Source organism: Pseudophryne corroboree, chromosome 8 (genome assembly GCF_028390025.1).
Source record: "Pseudophryne corroboree isolate aPseCor3 chromosome 8, aPseCor3.hap2, whole genome shotgun sequence".
Lineage (NCBI taxonomy): Eukaryota > Metazoa > Chordata > Amphibia > Anura > Myobatrachidae > Pseudophryne > Pseudophryne corroboree.
In genome coordinates, this window is record NC_086451.1 from 47,587,751 (window position 1) to 47,612,118 (window position 24,368).

At 46.5% G+C, this 24,368-nt stretch overlaps 1 protein-coding gene across 7 annotated transcripts in view; it reads left to right on the forward strand.

The window, feature by feature from the left end:
- ATP2B3 (ATPase plasma membrane Ca2+ transporting 3) overlaps nt 1-24,368 on the forward strand; it is a 671,061-nt gene that overhangs the window by 547,709 nt on the left and 98,984 nt on the right. For all 7 annotated transcript variants that reach the window (XM_063936325.1, XM_063936321.1, XM_063936322.1 and 4 more), the window contains 5 exons: nt 2,276-2,518; nt 4,770-5,011; nt 14,938-15,172; nt 16,940-17,119; nt 19,125-19,212. In XM_063936325.1, coding sequence (XP_063792395.1) covers nt 2,276-2,518; nt 4,770-5,011; nt 14,938-15,172; nt 16,940-17,119; nt 19,125-19,212 — 988 coding nt within the window. The remainder of the gene's footprint in view (nt 1-2,275; nt 2,519-4,769; nt 5,012-14,937; nt 15,173-16,939; nt 17,120-19,124; nt 19,213-24,368) is intronic.

Here is a 24,368-nt window from a genome sequence, read left to right on the forward strand (position 1 = left end):
GTACAGGGGGCGTGGCCATTTATGCCCCCTGTACAGACTGAAATGATGTGCGGTGTGCGATGACGTCATCGCGCACCGCACAGTAAAGGACCTCTCCACGAAGGGAAACTAGACGCGTACGCAGCGGCCAGCGGCAGCGGGGGTGCAGCGGGGGGCACACAGCAGCAGCGGATCTTGCCCTGGTGCGGCGCCCTCCGGATGGCGCCATGCGCCCTCCGGAAGGCGGCGCCCCGGGCAAAAGTCCTGCTTGCCCGTGGCAAGATCCGCTACTGAACCAACCTTTACCCTGCAGCGTGTTAATATGCCACCAACCTTTACCTGCAGAGTGCTGATCTGCAACCAACCTTTACCTGCAGAGTGCTGAACTGCAACCAACCTTTACCCTTCAGAGTGTGGATCCGTAATCAAAATTAACCTGGAAGGTGTTGATCTGCAACCAACCTTAACCTGCAGAGTGCTGCTCTGTATTCAGTCTTAACCTGCAAATTGTTGATCTGCAATCAACCTTTAACTGCAGAGTGCAGATCTACAACTAAATATTTTCTCAGAGTGCTGCTCAATATCCAACCTTGATGTGGAGAGTGCTGATCTGCAACCAACCTTATCCTGAAAATTGCTGATCTGCAACCAATCTGCAGAGTTTTGACATGCACCAAACCTAATTCGTAATATCTGAACCAACACAAATCATAATCTGCACATTGCTGACCAACACTCAACCTTGACTTGCATAGCGTTAAACAGTGTAACATGCCACTAACCTTAACAATGCTATCCTACACCCAATCCTTACCTGTATAATGCTAACCTGCACCTACACCAAAGTCATGAACATTACATAATTACAATCTGAAAATGACTGTTCCACAACCAACCTTAGAACTATACCTAGCCTAGCCTGCATCCAATCCAGAAAGTCAAAGATCCAATTGTTGACTAATATGTCTTCAGTTTCCTCCATCTATTCAGCCACAAGAACGATAAAGAAACTGGAGGAACATGACATGAAAGTGATTTCAACCTCCAGAAGAACAATGTAAAAACAACAGCATAATCTCCAACATCCATGAATAGTACATAATAGAAGTTTTCAATTTTTGGCCCATCACTTACTGTAGATCCACCTTCTGTGCTACTAGCTCTACCTTCGTGCCAGTGACATTCTATAGAAGACCGAAGGAAGACAAACTGTGTAATAAAGGAAAATATCAACTGTCACCGAGGAGAGAATTCTTATTGGATGTTTTATAGACATCAGTGTCATTTTAAAGGGATATGATTGGTCCATTTGAAGTTTGAAAAAACAATTTCTTTAGTACACCAAATTCCATATGATATTACCCATTATTTCCCACACTGTCCTAATATTTTTCATCTCGTTAAATTGTGTGGCAGTGCTCCTCACAGTAAGAGTAGGAGGAAGAGGCATTTGGTATCCGGACTCCAGGTCGACAACAAAAAAGTCGACACACCTTAGGTCGACACCAATTGGTCGACACACCTTAGGTCGACATGGTCAAATGATCAATAGGAACAAGGTCGACATGGAAAAAGGTCGACATGAGTTTTTCACAATTTTTTTCTTTTTTGGAACCTTTTCATACTTAACGATCCATGTGGACTACGATTGGAACGGTAATTAGCCATGCGAGGGGACGCGGTGCACTAATTGGGGTTCCCGGTCACTCTACGAAGAAAACGACACCAAAAAAACATCAAAAACTCATGTCGACCTTTTTCCATGTCGACCTTGTTCCTGTCGACCTTTTGTCCTTGTCGACCTAAGGTGTGTCGACCAATTGGTGTCGACCTAAGGTGTGTCGACCTTTTTGTTGTCAACCTGGAGTCCCAGACCCGAGGCATTTGGGGGTCCTGTCTGTGTGTATAACATTAGTGAGTAGCTGCATTAGTTTAAATACTCCCGTTTTGGATAATATATCTGTATACGCGATCTCACTCCTGTAGATATCATGGCAGCTTGCTTGTAGGAGTTCCTCCTTTACTGAATATATTTCCCAGCATCTGGACGCTTTACAGGATTCCCAGTTTAGCTCTGTAACTGAGACATTCTGCTGAGTGTTATGTGTGCCAGTGCTGTGTATAGGAAAACAGAGGCATCTGCCTCGTCACACTGTCAGAGATAGATCACCTGTATGTATTGTGCTGTGGAAGCCCCATGTGACCAGGCTTGTTACTGTTTGTTATGTCTGGTCCAACTGTTCCATCCTTTCTTCTCAAGGTCAGAGGTTTACAGCTCTGTGCTTTCCTGTTTCAGAAAATGATGAAGGACAACAACCTTGTACGGCACCTGGATGCTTGCGAGACAATGGGCAATGCCACGGCCATCTGCTCTGATAAAACAGGAACTCTGACAACAAACCGGATGACAGTGGTACAGTCGTACATGGGAGATGTCCATTACAAAGAGAGGCCAGATCCCAGCAGCCTCAACTCCAAAACCTTGGACTTGCTTGTCAACGCCATTGCCATCAATTGTGCCTACACCAGCAATATACTAGTAAGCGATGAAGCCACGTATATGTATTTTGAGGTTCACACCAACCACTAAACTCCAAGTCTAAGTTGACGTCAATAGTAGAGGGAGAATGGGCCGTGCCACAGGATGTAGTCAGCATCCCGACAGACAGGATGCCGGTACATTCTGCCGATAAGTATTAGGGTTAGGCTGCGAGGGAGGGTAGGTTAGGGTTAGGCTGCGGGAGGAGGCGGGTTAGGCTGCAGGAGGGGGAGGTTAGGGTTTAACTACGGGAAGGGTGGGTTATGGTTAGGCTGCGGAGGGGTTGGTTAGGCTGTGGGAGAGGGAGGTTTAGGGTTAGGCTGCAGTGGGGGTAGGGTTAGGCTGCAGAGGGGGTAGGGTTAGGCTGCAGAGGGGGTAGGGTTAGGCTGCAGGAGGGGGAGGTAAGGGTTAGGGAGCAGGTGGGGAGGTCAAGGTAAAGCAGGGGGGGGTTATGGTTAGGCTACGGGAGGGGTTGGTTAGGGTTAGGCTGCGGGAGGGGAGGGTTAGGCTGTGGGAGGGAGAGGTTAGGGTTAGGCTGCAGGAGGGGGAGGTAAGGGTTAGGGAGCAGGTGGGGAGGTCAAGGTAAAGCAGGGGTGGGTTATGGTTAGGCTACGGGAGGGGTTGGTTAGGGTTAGGCTGCGGGAGGGGAGGGTTAGGCTGTGGGAGGGAGAGGTTAGGGTTAGGCTGCAGGAGGGGAAGTTAAGGGTTAGGCTGTGGGAAAAGAGGGTATGGGATAGACTGCGGTGGGGAGTTTAGGGTTAGGCTGCGGGAGGGGGAGGTAAGGGTTACGCTGTGAGAGGTTAGGGTAAGGCTGCAGGAGGGGGAGGTTAGGGTTACCAAAATGTGTCAGGATTATGACAGGATGCCGCTGTCGGTATTTTGACTGTCGGCATCTTGACTTTTGAGATCCCGTACCCAACCCCATGCCAGAAGCTGGTAAAGGAACCAAACATTTGGTCTTTGCAGATCATTGAAACTGAAAATCTATTGATCATTGTCAGGATAACATAGAGGCTCCCAAAAGGCACTCTGAAAATAACCTCCACTTTTCTTAACAAATTCAGGGCAGTACGGATGGTGTAATGGTTAGCATTACTGCCTCACAGCACTGAGGTCATGGGTTCAATCCCCACCATGGCCCTAACTGTGTGGAGTTTGTATATTCTCCCCGTATTTGTGTGGGTTTCCTCTGGGTAATCCGGTTTCCTCCCACAATGCAAAAATATACTGGTAGGTTAATTGGATCCCAACAAAATTAACCGTAGCGTGTGTGTGTGTACATGTGGTAGGGAATATAGAGTGTAAGCTCCACTGGGGCAGGGACTGGTGTGAATGACCAAATATTATCTGTAAAGCGCTGCGGAATATGTGTGCGCTATATAAATAACTGGTAGTAATAATAATTATAATTCAGGCAGTGGACCCTTATAAAAGAATAAAGTGTATAATGTGTATCTTTAAAAAGCATTGGGTGCCAGAAATATGTGAAAATAAATTCACCTAAACTTTGTGCAAATTCATTATTATCAATATGAGGCATAATGATCTGTGGAATGAATAGTGTACACAGGCGTCAATTCAGTTGGACGTGAGAGGGGTGGGCTGCTGTTGTAACAGCGTGGAATGCCGCCAACGGCCCCGCAAATTACAGCCCAATCTCACACTGGACTCATGGATTTTTGTACACAGCCCAGTGGGGCCGTGAACAAAGATCCGCAGGTCCGGTAGTACTGTAACAGCTGAGTAATGAGGCCAACGCAGAGCAGTGTGACAGGTAAATGAGATGGGCATTCCTATTAAAGACAGATTGGTGGGAAGAGTTACTGCGAAGATAGGATAGAAGGAGGTTACAGTAGCCAAGGTGGGAAATGACAGGTGCACAGTTGAGAGTTTTGGTGGCATCCATGGTGAGGAAGTGTCTATTTCTAGAAATATTGAAAAACAGAAGTGCCATGATTGTGAGAAAGCCTGGATGTGGAGACTGAAGGGAAGGGAGCAGTCGAGGATGACGCAGAGACAATGGTATTGGGGAATAGAGGAGGAGATGGTGCTATCAACAGATAGAGAGAGAGGAGGGGATGTCATGGTTAGGATTCTAGTAACATCACTCGCTCTCCTCAATGTGGTTGGTTCACCTGTCATTGTAAAAAATATTTATACAGTACGTCTTGACGTTTTGACTATTTTTAAGGTTTAATGGCCTTCTTATCATTATTATTTAAAATGGTTCTATGTCTTCTTTCATTTCAAGCCTCCAGAAAAAGAAGGAGCGCTTCCCCAGCAGGTAGGCAATAAAACTGAGTGCGCCCTGCTTGGCTTTGTTCTGGAATTGCAACGGGACTACCAGCTGGTGCGAGACCAGATTCCTGAGGAGACGCTCTACAAAGTGTATACCTTCAACTCTGTCCGTAAGTCTATGAGCACCATCGTGTGCCTGCCGAATGGAGGATTCAGACTGTACAGCAAGGGAGCTTCAGAGATCATCCTGAAAAAGTGAGTAACTCGCTATCAATGGTCAGAGATTACCAAAACATATAAAATGTTCCAAAATGATATTAAATGAGGTCTGGGCATACAGGACTGTTCCTAATATGAGGCAAGATGAGGACTTTGCCTAGGGCAACAGCATTTTAATGACTGAAGGATGGTTTTTCTGCATCTTCTTACTCCCATTATATCTTCACTCTCTTCCCAGTACCTCTATTCCAACTGCCACTCACAGATTTCTCTAGACTGACTGTTTATGGGGCAGGATAAAAATTATTCAGGCTTTTCCAGGAGAGCAGGGAGGCATAACCACACACCCAAGATGGTGCATTAATTCCCCTTTTGGTGGTACACAGCGAATAAGTGTAGATGTCCTCCCCGCCTCCCCTTAGTATGTGTGTGTGTGTATTCACATCTAGTAGAACTTCCAAATAGCACTGTAGGAAATAATAAGATTTTACTCACCGGTAAATCTATTTCTCGTAGTCCGTAGTGGATGCTGGGGACTCCGTAAGGACCATGGGGAATAGCGGCTCCGCAGGAGACTGGGCACAACTAAAGAAAGCTTTAGGACTACCTGGTGTGCACTGGCTCCTCCCACTATGACCCTCCTCCAGACCTCAGTTAGGATACTGTGCCCGGAAGAGCTGACACAATAAGGAAGGATTTTGAATCCCGGGTAAGACTCATACCAGCCACACCAATCACACCGTATAACTCGTGATACAATACCCAGTTAACAGTATGATAACAACTGAGCCTCTCAACAGATGGCTCAACAATAACCCTTTAGTTAGGCAATAACTATATACAAGTATTGCAGACAATCCGCACTTGGGATGGGCGCCCAGCATCCACTACGGACTACGAGAAATAGATTTACCGGTGAGTAAAATCTTATTTTCTCTAACGTCCTAAGTGGATGCTGGGGACTCCGTAAGGACCATGGGGATTATACCAAAGCTCCCAAACGGGCGGGAGAGTGCGGATGACTCTGCAGCACCGAATGAGCAAACTCTAGGTCCTCCTCAGCCAGGGTATCAAACTTGTAGACTCTTGCAAGAGTGTTTGACCCCGACCAAGTAACAGCTCGGCAAATTTGTAAAGCCGAGACCCCTCGGGCAGCCGCCCAAGAAGAGCCCACTTTCCTCGTGGAATGGGCTTTTACAGATTTAGGGTGCGGCAGTCCAGCCGCAGAATGTGCAAGTTGAATCGTGCTACAGATCCAGCGAGCAATAGGCTGCTTAGAAGCAGGAGCACCCAGCTTGTTGGGTGCATACAGGATAAATAGCGAGTCAGTCTTTCTGACTCCAGCCGTCCTGGAAACATATATTTTTCAGGGTCCTGACTACGTCCAGAAACTTGGAATCCTCCAAGTCCCAAGAAGCCGCAGGCACCACAATAGGTTGGTTCACATGAAAAACTGATACCACCTTAGGAAGGAATTGGGAACGAGTCCTCAATTCCGCCTTATCCATATAAAATACAGATAAGGGCTTTTGCATGACAAAGCCGCCAATTCTGATATACGCCTGGCCGACGCCCAGGCCCACAGCATGACCACTTTCCACGTGAGGTATTGTAGCTCCACGGATTTAAGTGGCTCAACTCAATGCGACTTCAGGAAATCCAACACTACGTTGAGATCCCACGGTGCCACTGGAGGCACAAACGGGGGCTGACTATGCAGCACTCCCTTAACAAAAGTCTGAACTTCAGGCAGTGAAGCCAGTTCTATTTTGGAAGAAAATCGATAGAGCCGAAATCTGGACCTTAATGGAACCCAATTTTAGGCCCATAGTCACCTCTGACTTGTAGGACGTGCAGAAATCGACCTAGCTGAAATTCCTCCTTTGGGGCCTTACTGGCCTCACAGCACGCAACATATTTCCGCCATATGCGGTGATAATGGTTTGCGTTCACTTCTTTCCTAGCTTTAAATAGCGTAGGGATAACTTCCTCCGGAATGCCCTCTTCCTTCAGGATCCGGCGTTCAACCGCCATGCCGTCAAACGCAGCCGCGGTACGTCTTGGAACAGACAGGCCCCCTGCTGCAGCAGGTCCTGTCTGAGCGGCAGAGGCCATGGGTCCTCTGAGATCATTTCTTGGAGTTCTGGGTACCAAGCTCTTCTTGGCCAACCCAGAACAATGAGTATAGTTCTTACTCCTCTCCTTCTTATTATTCTCATTACCCTGGGTAAGAGAGGCAGAGAAGGGAACACATACACCGACTGGTACACCCACAGTGTTACCAGAGCGTCCACAGCTATCGCCTGAGGGTCCCTTGACCTGGCGCAATATCTTTGTAGCTTTTTGTTGAGGCGGGACGCCATCATGTCCACCTGTGGCCTTTCCCAACGGTGTACAATCATTTGGAAGACTTCTGGATTAAGTCCCCACTCTCCCGGGTGGAGGTCGTGTCTGCTGAGAAAGTCTGCTTCTCAGTTGTCCACTCCGGGAATGAACACTGCTGACAGTGCTAACACATGATTTTCCGCCCATCGGAGAATCCTTGTGGCTTCTGCCATCACCATCCTGCTTCTTGTGCCGCCCTGTCGGTTTCCCTGAGCGACCGCCGTGATGTTGTCTGACTGGATCAGCACCGGCCGGTGTTGAAGCAGGGGTCTAGCCTGACTTAGGGCATTGTAAATGGCCCATAGTTCCAGAACATTTATGTGTAGGGAAGTCTCCTGACTTTTCCATAGGCCTTGGAAGTTTCTTCCCTGTGTGACTGCCCCCCAGCCTTGAAGGCTGGCATCCGTGGTCACCAGGACCCAGTCCTGTATGCCGAATCTGCGGCCCCCTAGAAGATGAGCACTCTGCAGTCACCACCACAGCGACACCCTGGCCCTTGGAGACAGGGTTATCCGCCGATGCATCTGAAGATGCGACCCGGACCACTTGTCCAACAGATCCCACTGGAAGATCCTTGCATGGGACCTGGCGAATGGAATTTCTTCGTAAGAAGCTACCATCTGTCCCAAGGCTCGCGTGCATTGATGCACCGACACCTGTATTTGTATTAGGAGGTCTCCGTCTAGAGACGCCAACTCCTTGGACTTTTCCTCCGGGAGAAACCCTTTTTATCCTGTTCTGTGTCCAGAACCATACCCAGGAACAGTAGACGCGTCGTAGGAACCAGCTGCGACTTTGGAATATTCAGAATCCAGCCGTGCTGTTGTAGCACTTCCCGAGATAGTGCTACTCCGACGAACAACTGCTCCCTGGACCTCGCCTTTATAAGGAGATCGTCCAAGTACGGGATAAGTACTTCGGCCATTACCTTGGTAAATACCCTCGGTGCCGGGGACAGACCAACGGCAACGTCTGGAATTGGTAATGACAATCCTGTACCACAATTTTGAGGTACACCTGGTGAAGAGGGTAAATAGGGACATGCAGGTAAGCATCCTTGATGTCCAGAGATACCCTGAAATTCTCCAGGCTTGCAATAATCGCCCTGAGCGATTCCATTTTGAACTTGAACCTTCGTATATAAGTGTTCAAGGATTTCAATTTTAGAATGGGTCTCACCGAACCGTCTGGTTTCGGTACCACAACATTTTGGAATAGTAACCCCGGCCTTGTTGAAGGAGGGGTACCTTGATTTCACCTGCTGGAAGTACAGCTTGTGAATTGCCGCCAGTACTACCTTTCTCCGAGGGCAGCAGGCAAGGCTGATGTGAGGTAACGGCGAGGGGGAGTCGCCTCGAACTCCAGCCTGTATCCCTGTGATACTACTTGCAGAACCTAGGGATCCACCTGTGGGCAAGCCCACTGGTCCCTGAAGTTCCCGAGACGCGCCCCCACCGCACCTGTCTCCACCTGTGGAGCCCCAGCGAGGGAAGATTTTTGATCCTGGGAACTGGCTGCCTGGAGCAGCTTTTTCCTTCTTCCCTTGTCTCTGTGCAGAAAGGAAGCGCCTTTGACCCGCTTGCTTTTCTGAAGCCGAAAGGACTGTACCTAAAAATACGGTGCTTTCTTAGGCTTTTGTGAGGAAACCTGAGGTAAAAAAATTTCTTCCCAGCTGTTGCTGTGGATACGAGGTCCCAGAGACCATCCCCAAACAATTCCTCACCCTTATAAGGCAGAATCTCCATGTGCCTTTTAAAGGCAGCATTACCTGTCCACTGCCGGGTTTCTAAAACCCTCCTGGCAGAATGGACATTGCATTAATTCTGGATGCCAGCCGGTAAATATCCCTCTGTGCATCCTTCCTATATAAGACGACGTCTTTAAAAATGCTCTATGTTAGCAAAATATTATCCCTGTCTAGGGTATTAATATCATCTGACAGGGTATCAGACCACGCTGCAGCAGCACTATTTTGCTGAGGCAATTGCAGGTCTCAGTATAGAACCTGAGTGTGTGTATATACAGACTTCAGGATAGCCTCCTGCTTTTTATCAGCAGGCTCCTTCAAGGTGGCCGTATCCTAAGACGGCAGTGCCACCTTTTTTGACAAACGTGTGAGCGCCTTCTCCACCCTAGGGGATATCTCCCAGCGTGACCTATCCTCTGGCGGGAAAGGCTACGCCATCAGTAACTGTTTAGAAATTACCAGTTTCTTATCGGGGGAACCCACGCTTCTTTACACACTTCATTCATTCAACTGATGGGGGAACAAAACACTGGCTGCTTTTTCTCCCCAAAAATAAAACCCCTTTTATGTGGTACTTGGGTTCATGTCAGAAATGCGTCACACATTTTTCATTGCCGAGATCATGTAACGGATGTTCCTAGTGGATTGTGTATATGTCTCAACCTCGTCGACACTGGAGTCAGACTCCGTGTCGACATCTGTGTCTGCCATCTGAGGTGACGGGCGTTTTTTGAGCCCCTGATGGCCTTTGAGACGCCTGGGCAGGCGCGGGCTGAGAAGCCGGCTGTCCCACATCTGTTTTACATCATCCAGCCTTCTATGTAAGGAGTTGACATTGTCGGTTAATACATTTCACCTATCCATCCACTCTGGTGTCGGCCCCACAGGGGGCGACATCCCATTTATCGGCCTCTGCTCCACCTCCACGTAACCTTCCTCATCCCACATGTCGACACAGCCGTACCGGCACACAGCGCACACACAGGGAATGCTCTGACTGAGGACAGGACCCCACAAAGTCCTTTGGGGAGACAGAGAGAGAGTATGCCAGCACACACCAGAGCGCTATATAATGCAGGGATTAACACTATAACTGAGTGATTTTTCCCCCAATAGCTGCTTGTATAAACAATATTGCGCCTAAATTTAGTGCCCCCCCTCTCTTTTTGACCCTTTGAGCCTGAAAGCTACAGGGGAGAGCCTGGGGAGCTGTCTTCCAGCTGCACTGTGAAGAGAAAATGGCGCCAGTGTGCTGAGGGAGATAGCTCCGCCCCTTTTTCGCGGACTTTTCTCCCGCTTTTTTATGGATTCTGGCAGGGGTATTTATCACATATATAGCCTCTGGGGCTATATATTGTGATATATTTGCCAGCCAAGGTGTTTTTATTGCTGCTCAGGGCGCCCCCCCCAGCGCCCTGCACCCTCAGTGACCGGAGTGTGAAGTGTGTATGAGGAGCAATGGCGCACAGCTGCAGTGCTGTGCGCTACCTTGGTGAAGACTGATGTCATCTGCCGCAGATTTTCCGGACTCTTCTTGCTTCTGGCTCTGTAAGGGGGCCGGCGGCGCGGCTCCGGGACCGAACATCAATGGCCGGTTCCATGCGGTCGATCCCTCTGGAGCTAATGGTGTCCAGTAGCCTAAGAAGCCCAAGCTACCACCAGTTAGGTAGGTTCGCTTCTTCTCCCCTTAGTCCCTCGCTGCAGTGAGTCTGTTGCCAGCAGATCTCACTGTAAAATAAAAAACCTAAAATATACTTTCTTTCTAGGAGCTCAGGAGAGCCCCTAGTGTGTATCCAGCTCAGCCGGGCACAGGATTCTAACTGAGGTCTGGAGGAGGGTCATAGTGGGAGGAGCCAGTGCACACCAGGTAGTCCTAAAGCTTTCTTTAGTTGTGCCCAGTCTCCTGCGGAGCCGCTATTCCCCATGGTCCTTACGGAGTCCCCAGCATCCACTTAGGACGTTAGAGAAATATCTGAAATGCAAATTTATCAACCACAGGTTACTTAGATGGAGCAGTTTGGAACCTTTTCCCATACCTGGTACCTGTACTGTTATCAGGCACTTCTTGTATAGTAACTCTGGAAATAGGTCTACAATGAATGCTGTGACTGGTTCTAGGGATAGATGTAGCCAGGAAAGAGGGTTATATGGCAGTTAGTATTGCAACATCTGTTGTGATACAGAATTGTATTGGAAATGTTTTTAAGTATTTCTAAATTACTAACAGTTTCAAGAAATTAATTTCCCAACTTCTGAAACAAACAAGCCGACCACAAGCCGACCATGTATTGCCATCTGCTAAGATTAGTTATCCATGGGGGATAGAGCAGGTCATTACAACAGAGGTCTACTACAGAAAATAAAAGTATATGTTATTGTATTGTGGAATAGGGTATAATGAAAACTGCATTTGTGCGCCTCATTTTCAATAAAGTTATTTTTGAAGACTAACGTACAGTACCTAGAAGTGCTTATTTCACTATTTTCCTTGATGTCAGGTTACTTTGTACTACAAGTGTAAGTAATGATAAGTATTACTGCCTCACAGCCCTGAGGTCTTGAGTTCGATTCCCACCGCAGCCCTAATGATGTGGAGTTTGTATGTTCTCTCCATGCTTGCGTGGCTTTCCGCCAGGTACTCCGGTTTCCTCCCACACTCCAAAAGTAGACCAGTAGGTTAATTAGGTCCCGATTAAAATGAAACCTAGCGTATGTGTCTGTGCGTGTACATTTAGTAGGGAATATAGATTGTAAGCTCCACTGGTGCAGGGACTGATGTGAAGGGACAAATATCCTCTGTAAAGCGCTGCAGAATATGTGTGTGCTATATTAATAACTGGTAATAAATAATAACTTGTCTCCCCTCTGTAACACTCCCAAACATTCAATGGGACTTACAGGGTATCTTTCGTTCAAATCGAAATTAACCGAGGACACAGACAAATAATCTAGACTATGCGCGGGAGCTAGGTGGTTTATAAATGAAAACGATATGATTCAGTGTGTATCTTGTTAGTGTATTGTATTTTCTACTTTGTAACACCCAAAGTGTAATCATATCTCCACGTATTGCTTATCCCAACCATTGTAACCTATGTAGCACCCTCAAGATGGCTGTCTCATCCGCTTAAGGTGGGTACACACTAGTAGATATATCTGCAGATCAATTGATCTGCAGATATATCTATGGACGAATCGGGCAGTGTGTTGAGCATACACACTGCCCGATCCATCGGGGACTGACGTCATACACGCCCGCCCAGTTCAGCTGTCAATCACCGCCGGCTGCCGCAGCATGTGTACGGGCGGTCGGCCGACCGCCGTACACACACAGCGACGCGCCAATATATCGGTAGATATATTGGCCGTCGGCTGTGCTGCGGGGCCGACGCGATACGTCTGTGAACGACGGCGTTCACAGACGTATCGGCCATACACACTGGCCGACGGACCCGCGATATATCGGCCGTTCAAGAGAACAGCCGATATATCGGCCAGTGTGTACGGGCCTTAAGTCTGTTCATGGGATGAACAATTTGTGGATATGTTGATTCTTTAAGTATCTTGTTTTGCTTTTTTTATTTCAGATTTTGTATAAACATACTGTAACCACTGTAGTGCGACCAAGATGGATGCCTCCTTTGTAAGATGGGGGGGAGATTAAACAGAGCTTGTGGATAGATAAAATGCCAACTAATCAGCTTCTACTTGTCATGTTACAGGCTGTGTTTCAGAAAGGCCAGTTTGGGGCTGATTGGTTGGCACTTTAACTCTCTCCACTTTATCTCTCTCCAAGTTTTGATAAATCTGTCCTCCCGTGCAGTGTATACAAGACGTTAGCTGTTGGGAACCTGTCAGCTCTCTAAGGGCTAGTGATGTCACTGGTTCATGAAGCACATACCATGGGCACAGGTCTGCAATACACTGTAGTGTATAATTTTGCATAAACAAACGCCATTGCATCCCATTAATCCATATATCAGGCTGTGTAATAGCGTTACAAGTGACTGGTAGTATATTATACATGTGGTATCTGGCACAGAAAATGAAAGTTCCTTCAGCGTCACAGATTGGACAGTAGGAAATGAAAGACGTGCCAGTGGATTATCACAGTCACGGTCACATACCATATGGCACATGCATCCTCTCCTGAGAAAACACAGATATATTTCATATGCGCTACTGTGACACACCCGGATGGGTTTATTTCCTTCTTCTGGGAACCATGGAGAAGGCATAATTAAAGACAGTGGGAGAGCACCAAGTGTACAATGTGTTAAATTGGGAGAAAAGAAATCTCAGCTGAAGCATATTGTGAACACGGTTCTGCGTTACTGGGGACGTCTTCTGTGGTCTGAGGTAGAACAGGTAACAGAGGCCATTAATGTGGTCTGGATAATGTTGTGATAAAGGTTCTCACTCAGCAGCCAAGGATGAATGTGATGCTACAGTACAATATGCCCAGTGCAAAGGTTTCCTATTTCATAAATCAGTAAACACTATTATTTTAGAGGGGAAGCAATAAAGGTCACACATGCGATATCATATATAAAATATATATATATATGTGTGTGTGTGTGTTTGTCTTACACTCTGCATATATTCCATTCCCCATTGGTTTTTTTACAAAGGGAATCTGGTCTTGGGCTCACTGCTCCCTTAAAGTGTCCGACACCTCAGTGATGTCCCTTTTTCCTAGGGAACTGTACATTGCTTTAGCCCACAAAATGGCCGCCATGACTGTGGTAATTTATCCCATTTTTGGCACAATCAGCTTGGTTTTACAGTGTACCTGAATGGTCTGCCCAGTAGACTTCAAGGTGCATGCCTCCCCTCCTCTCTCAGGAGATGCTCTGCAGCCTAGATGTGTTCCTAGTTGTGTGGACAGGCGTAATACTCTGCAGAGGCACAATTTAGTACTACTGCTTCCAATAAAGTAAACGTTTGTTTGTTGCCTAAGGTAGTGATCTCTTTAGCCCTCATTTATGGCTTACGTAAAACAGAGGATATTGGGAATATCCAGGCCTATAATTAGGGGATGGTGAGCGGTGTATGCACAGAACACAGGGCTCTGTGGGCAGCACTGTTGCTGCCCAACGACCCTTGCTTGTGGCTAGCATGGTGCCTGGAACAGCACCCTGCAGCCAGTATTCTTGCGGCAGTGCATTCTTTGGATGCTCCAGGGGCTCACAGTGTGCAGCTGCTCAGAGCTTCCTCAGGATGCTCCAAGTGGTATCTTATTTCCTCCCAGTACCGGCGGCCCTGCCCCCTTTGTACCCCTCTGTTATTGTGCTGGTGTTGGAATTTCTATGGCATTGCTCAGAGTATGACTAGAAACGCAACATGGAGGTTCAAAATAGGTCAAAATTAAAAACACAGGACAAAACCCACAGACCCTATGTCTGAGCTGGTGCAGAGCTGAAATCCTTTTGCCGAATGGGAAGGACTGTTCTCCGTTTCTCCGCCGCTCAGTAGCAACGCCTTCACTTTACCCAACTCCACCCCTACCCCTCTGCAGTCCTCCTCCTCTGCAAACTACTCCACCGTACTCTATAAATCTGGGTGCCTCTGTAGAAATCTAGGCACACTTGCACAAATCAAGACCACAAATATTACCTGCACTAAGTACAGGTGTCGGTGTGGTACTGCCAGTGTGGCCTGATTTTGCTTCCTATCTTGAGTAGCATAATAGTAAGGATGGTACTCTCAACATGAGGAATGCCGTATATTGAAGATGTGTGTTCTTGCTTAGATCTGTAGTAGTATAATGTGCAGACAGTAGAGCATTTCTACATTAATTGCGATTACTTTTTATTTTTTCTTGCACCAGGTGTTCAAACATGTTAAACGGCGTTGGAGAGCTCCGGAGTTTTCGGCCTCGAGACCGGGATGAGATGGTGAAGAAGGTCATAGAGCCGATGGCATGCGACGGACTGCGTACCATCTGCATAGCCTACCGGGATTTCCAAGGTGTTCCAGAGCCGGAGTGGGAGAATGAGAATGAGATTGTGGGAGACCTGACTTGTATTGCTGTGGTGGGCATAGAAGACCCTGTGAGACCCGAGGTGAGCATTTGCCTATACACTGGCTTCCGTTTACAGAGTGGCAAGCTTTTCTATAATCACATTTCAATATCATTTTTCCCTTCATTTAGGAATTCAAATTGTATTATTCCCCCTGTAATATGTTTCACATATTAGGCCTGATCCTTATTTGGAAGTAAAGCAAAATGAAACAAGTAACTGCAGGTGGGGCAGATGTAACATGTGCAGAGAGATTAAGATCTGGGTGGGATGTGTCCAAACTGAAATCTAAATTGCAGTGTAAAAATAAAGCTAACTTTTGTGGGCTACATGCAAAAGCAGCCAGTATTTACCCTGCGCAGAAAACATATCAATGTATTTGCTCCCCTTGCATGGCAACATAGTTTGTTCATACCTCCCAACTTTGTTCCCCCATGAAGAGGGACACACTCCCGAAAAGGGGTGTGGCCTATGAAAAGGGGGCATGGCTTTGCGGGAGGACCCGCGATCGCGGGCCACGCCCCATTTTCGTCACTGAGGGGGCATGCCCAGCGCTCTGTGAGCTGCTGGCATGCCCTCTCCCCCACTGTCTGCGCTGAATAGACGCTGTGCACATGCGCACAGCGTCTATTCACTATGCAGAGCAGTGAGTGTAGGAGCCTCCCAACTGCCCCCCCCATCGCGGGACACTGCGGCCCGCGGGTGGGACAGCGGGACAGTCCCCCAAAAACGGGACTGTCCCGCAAAAATCGGGACAGTTGGGAGGTATGGTTTGTTCCTCATGCAAGTTACTTGCTTTTTCTGCTTTAGTTCCAAATCATAATCACACCCGTCATACTTTGAGACCTGACCACACTCTTCACAACAAATATCACAGTTTGAATATTGAATTTTGGCCCAGTTTACATTGAAGAATCAGACATTTTCCTACAGTTTGAAGAGATAAATAAAAATAGATCTAATTAAGTTTTCCAAATAATATGAGTACAAATAAATTATTACTTATTACAGAGGACAATGAGGAGCATATATAGCAACCAAATTTTTTTTTTTTTTTTTTTTTTAAAGCAACTTTATTGGCTACTATGAACAACAACACTTTTCTCTTTTCCATATACAGTATTGTATATCCTCCACTGTTGAGACTGGAGGTCTGAGTGCCACAAGCAGCATTGGAATCTAGGTTATCAGTACTGCATTACACCTGTGAGGATATATGTAATTTTCCTTTGCACTCCTTACTACTTACTCCCTGAACACTTTCTAAAGCAGTGTCCAAACCCAAACACGGTTAGCCAGTTGAGAATAAGAGTACCCATGATCCTCACTTTGCAAACTCATCGTGTGCTACCAACTAGTACACTAATCGCTAATTAATTATTGGATACAGTTCCTGAGTTTCTTATTCATTGTGATTTTATACAGTAATATAATGTATTTAAATGGACTGCCAGTTTGAGACAGCTCGTCCTCCTCAGTGGGTTCCCCCCTCTCATATTGTACTCAGCAGCGCTCCCTGCTGGCAGGGCAGTGGAATAAGCTTTCAGCAGTCTGTGAATGAGGCATCTCAATAGACAGAGGCCATATTCACAAGCATGTTCCATTTATAAAACAGTATATGGTACGTAACAGCTTGCGAGCCTCTTCATCAGTACCAGATTCTGTGCTATAGGTATATAAACATCTCTGAATAGACAGCTTGGTCACATTTCCACTTAGGGAAATAGTGGGTCCGTCAGGAATAAGTGATAACAGGAATTAAGTAAAACATTTTACAACAATCAGTAAATTATTTTGCACATTCTATAGGTTCCGGAAGCAATACGTAAATGCCAGCGTGCTGGTATCACAGTCCGTATGGTCACGGGGGATAATATCAATACAGCACGAGCCATCGCAGCCAAGTGCGGCATCATTCAACCCGGAGAGGACTTCCTGTGCTTGGAAGGGAAAGAGTTCAACCGACGTATCAGGAATGAGAAAGGGGAGGTTTGTGTTCCAGCCCTTCTTCTATAGCAGTGGTTCTCAAACTCGGTCCTCAGCACCCCACACAGGTCACGTGTTCCATGTCACCCGGCAGTTGCACTGTGTGTCACCAACTGTCACATTTTAAAAATCCACGTGTGTGGGGTCCTGAGGACTGAGTTTGAGAACCTGTGTTCTATAGGGATAATTCTACTTGCAGTTCTACACTTATATACTTTAGGGAAAGACTGGAGAAAATAACATACATTAGTAATCTGTTACAGCATATGGATCATTTATGAAGGGATGTACCTCTATAGCAAGGTATTTATAGCTAACGAACACTAAATTCTGATTACAAATTACATTATATAAAAGAGCACGGTTGCCATGGTCACACATATATGTGTATGTAACATTTGTGGGAAATCCAAAGTTACTGAAGAAAAAGTTCATGAAGTAACACTCAGCTAGCCACAAGTGTTATCTGCCATTCTGTAACACATCACATATATAGAATCTTTGTAGGCCCTGTGAGCAGATGTGTTACCACACCCATGTAACATACAGTTGCCTGTCTGGCACTTAAACCTGATTTCTCAAAGTGGAGAAGTTGGCCGTAGCAACCAAATGATATTATAGAATGTACTTGGTAGCTATGGGCAACTTCACTTTGTAGAACGTTTGATAGATTTCCCCTATTCGTATTGCAAACAAAGATAAGACATTGCATTGAGGTTATTAGGCATCACGGTGGCTCAGCACTGGGGTCTTGGGATTGATTGCTACTAAGACTCTATGTGTAGAGTTTGTATGTTCCTATTTGAGTGGATTTCTTCTGGGTACCATTGGCATATCTAAAATGGGTGCAAGGTGTGTTGTGCACATGGGCCCCAGGGTTCAGGGGGGCCAAACTGCACACCCTGCACCCATATTTAAAATACCTACCCCTCCAAAGTCCTGTTGAAGCCAGCGCTATGGACAGAAATCACGGGAAAGTGGCGTGCGGACGTTTCCTCGGTGGTCGCACATGCGCAGAACAGATGTTACTGGGAACAAGGCGCGGGAGCTATGTTCCGGAGATTTGTGCATGCACGGTAGACTGCGCTGATAGAGAGGAGGGGGCCCGATCGGATCCTGTACACGAGCCCTCTCCTATCTTAGAACCACCCCTACTGGGTACTCTGGTTTTTTCCAACGAAGACCAAAAGCTTACTGGTAGGTTAATTGCCTTCAGACCATAAGCTCTAATGGAGCAGAGCCTAATGGAAATGATTACTTAAGAGTGGCAACTGAGCGCACCCAAGATGGCTGCCTCACCCACTGCATATATGCTTAGAGGAAGGCACTATACAAATAAATAATTATTACTATTAATATAATTACATATCACTTAATAAATGTAAAGCCACATACAAATTAATTTCACAGTGATTTTATATACAGTACTGTAGATTTTTCAATAGACTAGATTATCATGTCGGAGTTACAGTTTTTTTATTTCTTCCAATTAGGGGCTGCACATGTGTGTCTTAAACTGAAATATCTGACAGTTTGTCGCTGGGCCGCGCCTGCATTACCGCCACCATGGGCAGCCATGCATGTTATTTGATAATATGTAATCTTGGGTTGGCTCCCGGGAAACTCTTGGATTTTCCACACTGATATTATTTCTTTTCCATCTTTCCTCTTCCTCCCCCATTGAAATTCTGCTTGTGCTCCAGCAGGTGTGAGTCACGTTTTAGTACCACGTAGTTTGATTTCATCAGTTCGATCACTTAAAGCGCAAATATGATTAATGCTACGACTTACAAACGCACATCTACAGTATTTCTCTGCAGGATTGCCACCAATTTTATACTTTTCTATTTTAAATAATTGGCATTAACTTGAACCCAAAGTGCAGTCAGTTTACATTTAAATTCTGAGCAATGTCCCATAGTTGTACTCTGCAGCAATATTAGGTTAACCTGCTCGGTCTGTTTCCACGCGCTTCACTCTTACATGCGGCTTTCTTCTCTTCTCTTAGATAGAACAGGAACGTCTGGACAAAATCTGGCCAAAGCTACGGGTCCTTGCCCGGTCTTCGCCTACTGATAAACACACACTGGTGAAAGGTACGGGCGGATGGGCTGACATTGTTATTTTCTCTTTTCAAAAAGTGTATTACCTTATATAGTAACTATAATATAGAATAACATATTTTCTCTTTCATCCATCTGGGGGACGCTGCGCACTTACTAATGGGTTAGAGTGTGTGGGAAGGGAGTTTGGCACAGAACCTATAGAAATCAACTCCTCCCCCCTCTAACCCCTCCCATCTACATCCTGTTCAGGAATTACCTCAGTTTTAGTTTTGTGCCTGAGGAGTACAGGTACAGTTTCTATGCCTATAGTTTTTTAGTTAGGTTTTCTTTTCCTTTTATTTGAGTTTTGTTGGATACTTAGTCCCTGTTTACAGGTGACAAGTATAGGTAGAGTGGGGTTAGCTAAGGAGGCTGTTTAAGCCAGATTTCCCACTCTAAATAGCCTCTGGGAAGCCACCATACTGAGGTCACTGGGGCTTTTTCTGTTTTTTTCCGGGCAGAGATCCGAGGAGGCACTATTCAGGTAGGACAGCCACAACCTGCCTGAGCAGAGTTGGACTGTTAATTACTTACATTAATATTTATACAAATGCTGTCTGTGTAGTCCCGTCCCCCCCCCTCCCCTCCGCTGGCGACTGTATGTTAAGCATGGGAGATGCGGTCTGACAGAGACCGCTTACATGAGACACGCTGCCACGGTGATTTACCGCTGCTGTACACAGAGGTGAGGCAGCGAGATCTTATACAGACAGAGCGGTTCTGACGGAGATTTAAACTCTCTCCGCTCCCGCCTGTACCTCCATAGGAGCCACGCTCCCAATACAGAGGGAGGAAGAAGGTTTCCTTGTTGAAGTGGATTGGACGGCTAGCCGTAGCAGTGTTACAGAAGGGGAAGTCAGCGCTTCCCGCCTTGTTCTTCCCGCTCGGCTAGTTAGTAACGGTCTGCCTCCATTTTCCTTGTTAGGCTAGCTTGATTTACCGGCGCCATCTTCTCCACGCTTGTGGTAGAGTTACACAGCAGGAGATGCTGCGCAGCATACAGCAGCACACTGGAGATCCCAGCCAGGATTGGCTCACAGCAAGTATTATAGTTAACCTGTGCTTGTTTTCTAGTTACTTTCTTAATTATATAGCCTGTAGTGCAGTGACAGTCACTTAATTTATTTTTGGGGAGTCACTGTTATTCATTTACTCACCCTGTTATTTCTACAGGGGAGTTCATATGTTTACAAGGCATTTATTAGAGGGGATTTCTACTTACTTCTCTCTATTGCATTTTTCACTACTATTTGGGTTACTATTAGCTACTTGTAAGAATTATTTATGGCAATAAGCCGGACACATTTACCAAAAGAAGCAGGCTCAGTTGTTTATTTGTCCTGTTTCACAGTGCGGCTCCACACTTGTAAGGCTAACACGGATCCAGGTCCCCTCTGTACTGCATGCTCTGAAACACCTGTGACGGAGCAGCGGGGTAGTTCTGTAGATCAGTTAATACCTCTGTGGGCCAGGAATGTGGCCGGTGTTACAGCTGACTTGACAGTCTTCTCAGGAACCTCCATGGGCAAGAAAGATGGGCAGGTGTCTCTCTGACTCAGCTCAAGAATCCTCTACAAGCTCAGGAGTCAAGTTATTGATATATGTTATACGTCGAACTCCTTCCCTATACGCATTTTGCAGAGATTTAATAGAGGCCTGGCTGAAGCCAGACTCTCCTTATTCAAATTCCTACAAAATAAATTAATAAATTGAGATTTCGGTATCCCTGTGCAGAAGAGGATACAAGATCCTGGAAAACGGCTCCGATGGTAGATGCCCCTATTACAACATCTGGCGATGGCAATGGTTAATCCTTGGGTGCAGTCAGGAGACCTTGAGGGATCCTACAGATAGGGAGACATGGGCAATTCTTAAATCCATATTCACCTTATTTGATATTTCTCTATGTCCAATGCTCGCCGGAGCTTGGGTCCTTACAGCCGTAGATGATTGGCTTGCACAGGGGTGTCTGAAATGCAACCGGACGACCCATCCGAAGCTATACAATTAGTTAAAAAAAAAGCTGTCTCCGATTCAAAGCAGACTTTAACAGCTGTTCTCTTTTGAAGGAGGGTTCCTCTTTTACTCAGAATTTACAAAAATCAATACACTGGGGGACAATAGCCCTTTCTTCAGGTTGTTCTGCTCCTCAGAAACCGAATCAAACAAAGTTTCGGACCTTTCGTACTAAAGGTAGGTGAATTCTCCAGTTCGTTCGGGCCTCTTCACAATTTCCACGCGAAGGACTATTCTGAGGAGAGGAACCCAGTCATCTCGTAGACCAGCCTTACACCTACCAACAAACCTGCTGCAGGATTGTCCGGGTCCTCCGGAGGGATCTTTGGTGGTTGGGGCTCGGTTACTTCAGTTCAGGAAGGTATGACCGTTGTTAAAACCAGATCGGTGGGTGACGGGTCGGATTCCGAAGATATATGTTGGGACCTCGAGGAACCAGTCCCATTTCTCTCCCATGCGATCCCTCCTAACGCAACTTCCGCGCTTTTATACTACGGAGTAATTCTTCCGGTTCCCAAACAACAACAGAGTCAGGGCTTTTACTCAAGTCTTTTTCTTTTTAACAAACCGGACGGTTCGTTTCGGCCCATTTTAAATCTAAAATGCCTAAATCTGTATCTCTCTGTACAGAAATTCAAAATGGAATCCATTCGTTTAATCATTGTCTCCATGGAACCGGCTGAATTTTTGACTTCCTTATACATAAAGGACGCATACCTACATTGTCCCATTTGGACAGGTCACCAGACTTTCTGAGATCTCCCGTTCGGCCTATCCATGGGCCCTTGGGTGTTTATGAAACTCATGGCCCGCATAGCTGTGGTACTCAGGTCTCAGGGAGTCAACATTACTCCTTACTTAGACGACCTGTTGCTGAAGAGTGGTCAGCGGTGGCATAGTGGTTACAGTGTCCGTCTGCAATGTGTGCATCCCGTGTTCAAATCCGGGCAAGACTAGAAATTTTCTCCATCACAGACACTTCTTCACCAGCAATTGAAGCTCACAACAAACACCCTACATTCATTCAAGTGGATAGTGAATTTCCCAAAAATCTTCGCTGCTTCCCTCTCAGAAGATGGTTTTTCTAGGTGTCTTGTTTGACACAAGCCAGAAAGTTCCTCAGGACAATGTTCAGGATCTACAATCCACAATCAGATCCCTGTTAAAATTGCAGATGGGTTCAAGTTCCCAGATGTATGCTGCTGTTGGGAAAGATGGTGACAACCGAGGCAGTGCCATATGCCAGATTACATGCTCCAACCCTTCAGGCTCAGATTTTCATCTGTTGGACTCAAATGGGACTACATCTGGACTTGCAATTGTTCCATTTGTCAGTTCAGACTCGTCAGTCTCTACATTGGTGATTTTACAGCCACAATCTGACCAAGGGGGTGCCATTCACGATTTGGTCTGGGATGACGGTCACCACAGATGCCAGCCTCACGGGTTGGGGGGCGGTGTTTCAATTTCAGCACTTCCAGGGCCTCTGGCACAGCCAGGTATTGACGGGGCCAATCAACATTTTGGAATTGAGAACACTCCGGTATGGACTGCTTCAGTTACGAATCAGCGTTTGGGGTCATCCAGTACGATTTCAATCAGACAACTCCAAGACGATAGCTTACATAAACAGACAAGGCTGAAGTCGAAGCTGAAAAGCCGTGACGGAAGTCTCCCATATTCACCAGTGGGCGGAACATTGGGTAACGAACATCTCCGCAGTTCGCATCCCGGGAGTGAAAAACTGGGAAGCAGATTTCTTACGCCGTCAGGTGGTCCATATGGCGGAAGAGGAGCCTCCTCAAGAGGCCTTTCTTACCCTGATGTCCCTGTGGGGTACTTCCGAAATTGACCTGCAGACGTCTCGTCTCAATAGAAAACTACCTCTATACGGCTCACAAGATCAGGATCCTAAGTCAGCACTGATCGATACTTTGACAGCTCCACAGTGTTTTCAACTGGGATGTGTTCCCGCCAATTCCTCTACTCCCACGCCTACTTCAGCACATCTGGAGAGAAGGTCTACCGGTCATTCTCGTGACTCGGCCTGGACTCGTCGCCAGTGGTACACTCTTCTGCACAGCAGGGTGACCAAGAAACCGGTCCGTCTACATCTACGACCAGATTTTATTCTACAAGCACCTTGTCGCCACCACAATTTAAATCGTCTGACTTTGACGGTATGGTTCTTGAATCCAGCATTCTAAGAAATAAAGGCTCATCTCTACTGGTGGTGAGCACTATGCTCCAAGCTAGGAAACCAGTCACCTCTCGAAATTCTCACGGGGTGTGGCATATTTATATTGCTTGGGGTGAAGAACGTGGGTTGTCGCCGAACTTCTTTCGCTTACCTCGCCTGTTGTCTTTCCTTCAGGATGGTTTGACTAAGGTCCTTCATCTTTCTTCCCTTTAAAGGGCAACATCTTTGGCTCTCTCATCTAGACGTTCCTTCACGAGGTGCTTAGGTTTCAACCTCCGTTTGTTCTTCCGGTTCCTCCCTGGATTTAAAATTAGTTCTTAAGGCTTTTCAGAAGTTTCCGTTTGAACCACTGGAATCTGTAGAATTGCGGTTCCTTACTGTTAAGGTGGTTTTTCTTTTAGCCATTAATTTGGACAGAAATGTTTCAGAGTTAGCGGCGCTTTCTTATAGGCTACCTTTGTTTTTGTTTTTTCGTGATGAGCGAGTGGTCTTGCGTACGAAACCTTCCTTTTTGCCAAAGATTGTGTCGGTTTTCCACCTGAATCGGGACATTGTACTTCCGGCGTTTGTTCCAAATTCTTCCGGAGAGGATAGTCATTTGGCATTATTGGAGGTTGTTAAGACCTTACACATTTATTGTCTCGTATGGAGTCTATTCGCCGTACAGATATTTTGTTTTTGATTGATGCACCCAGACGTGACTGACCGGCCTCTAAGAACACAGTGGCTTGTTCGATGACCTCTGCTATTCGGCAGGCCTATGTACCTTATACTGTTCCTGTTCCTGAACCTCTGAGAGCTCATTGAACTAGGGCTGTTGGAGCCTCCTGGACTGTTCGCAGAGGTGTATCTGTTGAGCAGTTGTGCAGAGTGACGACCTGGTCGTCCGTGCATACTTTCACAAAGTTTTACCATTTTCATACTTTTGGTT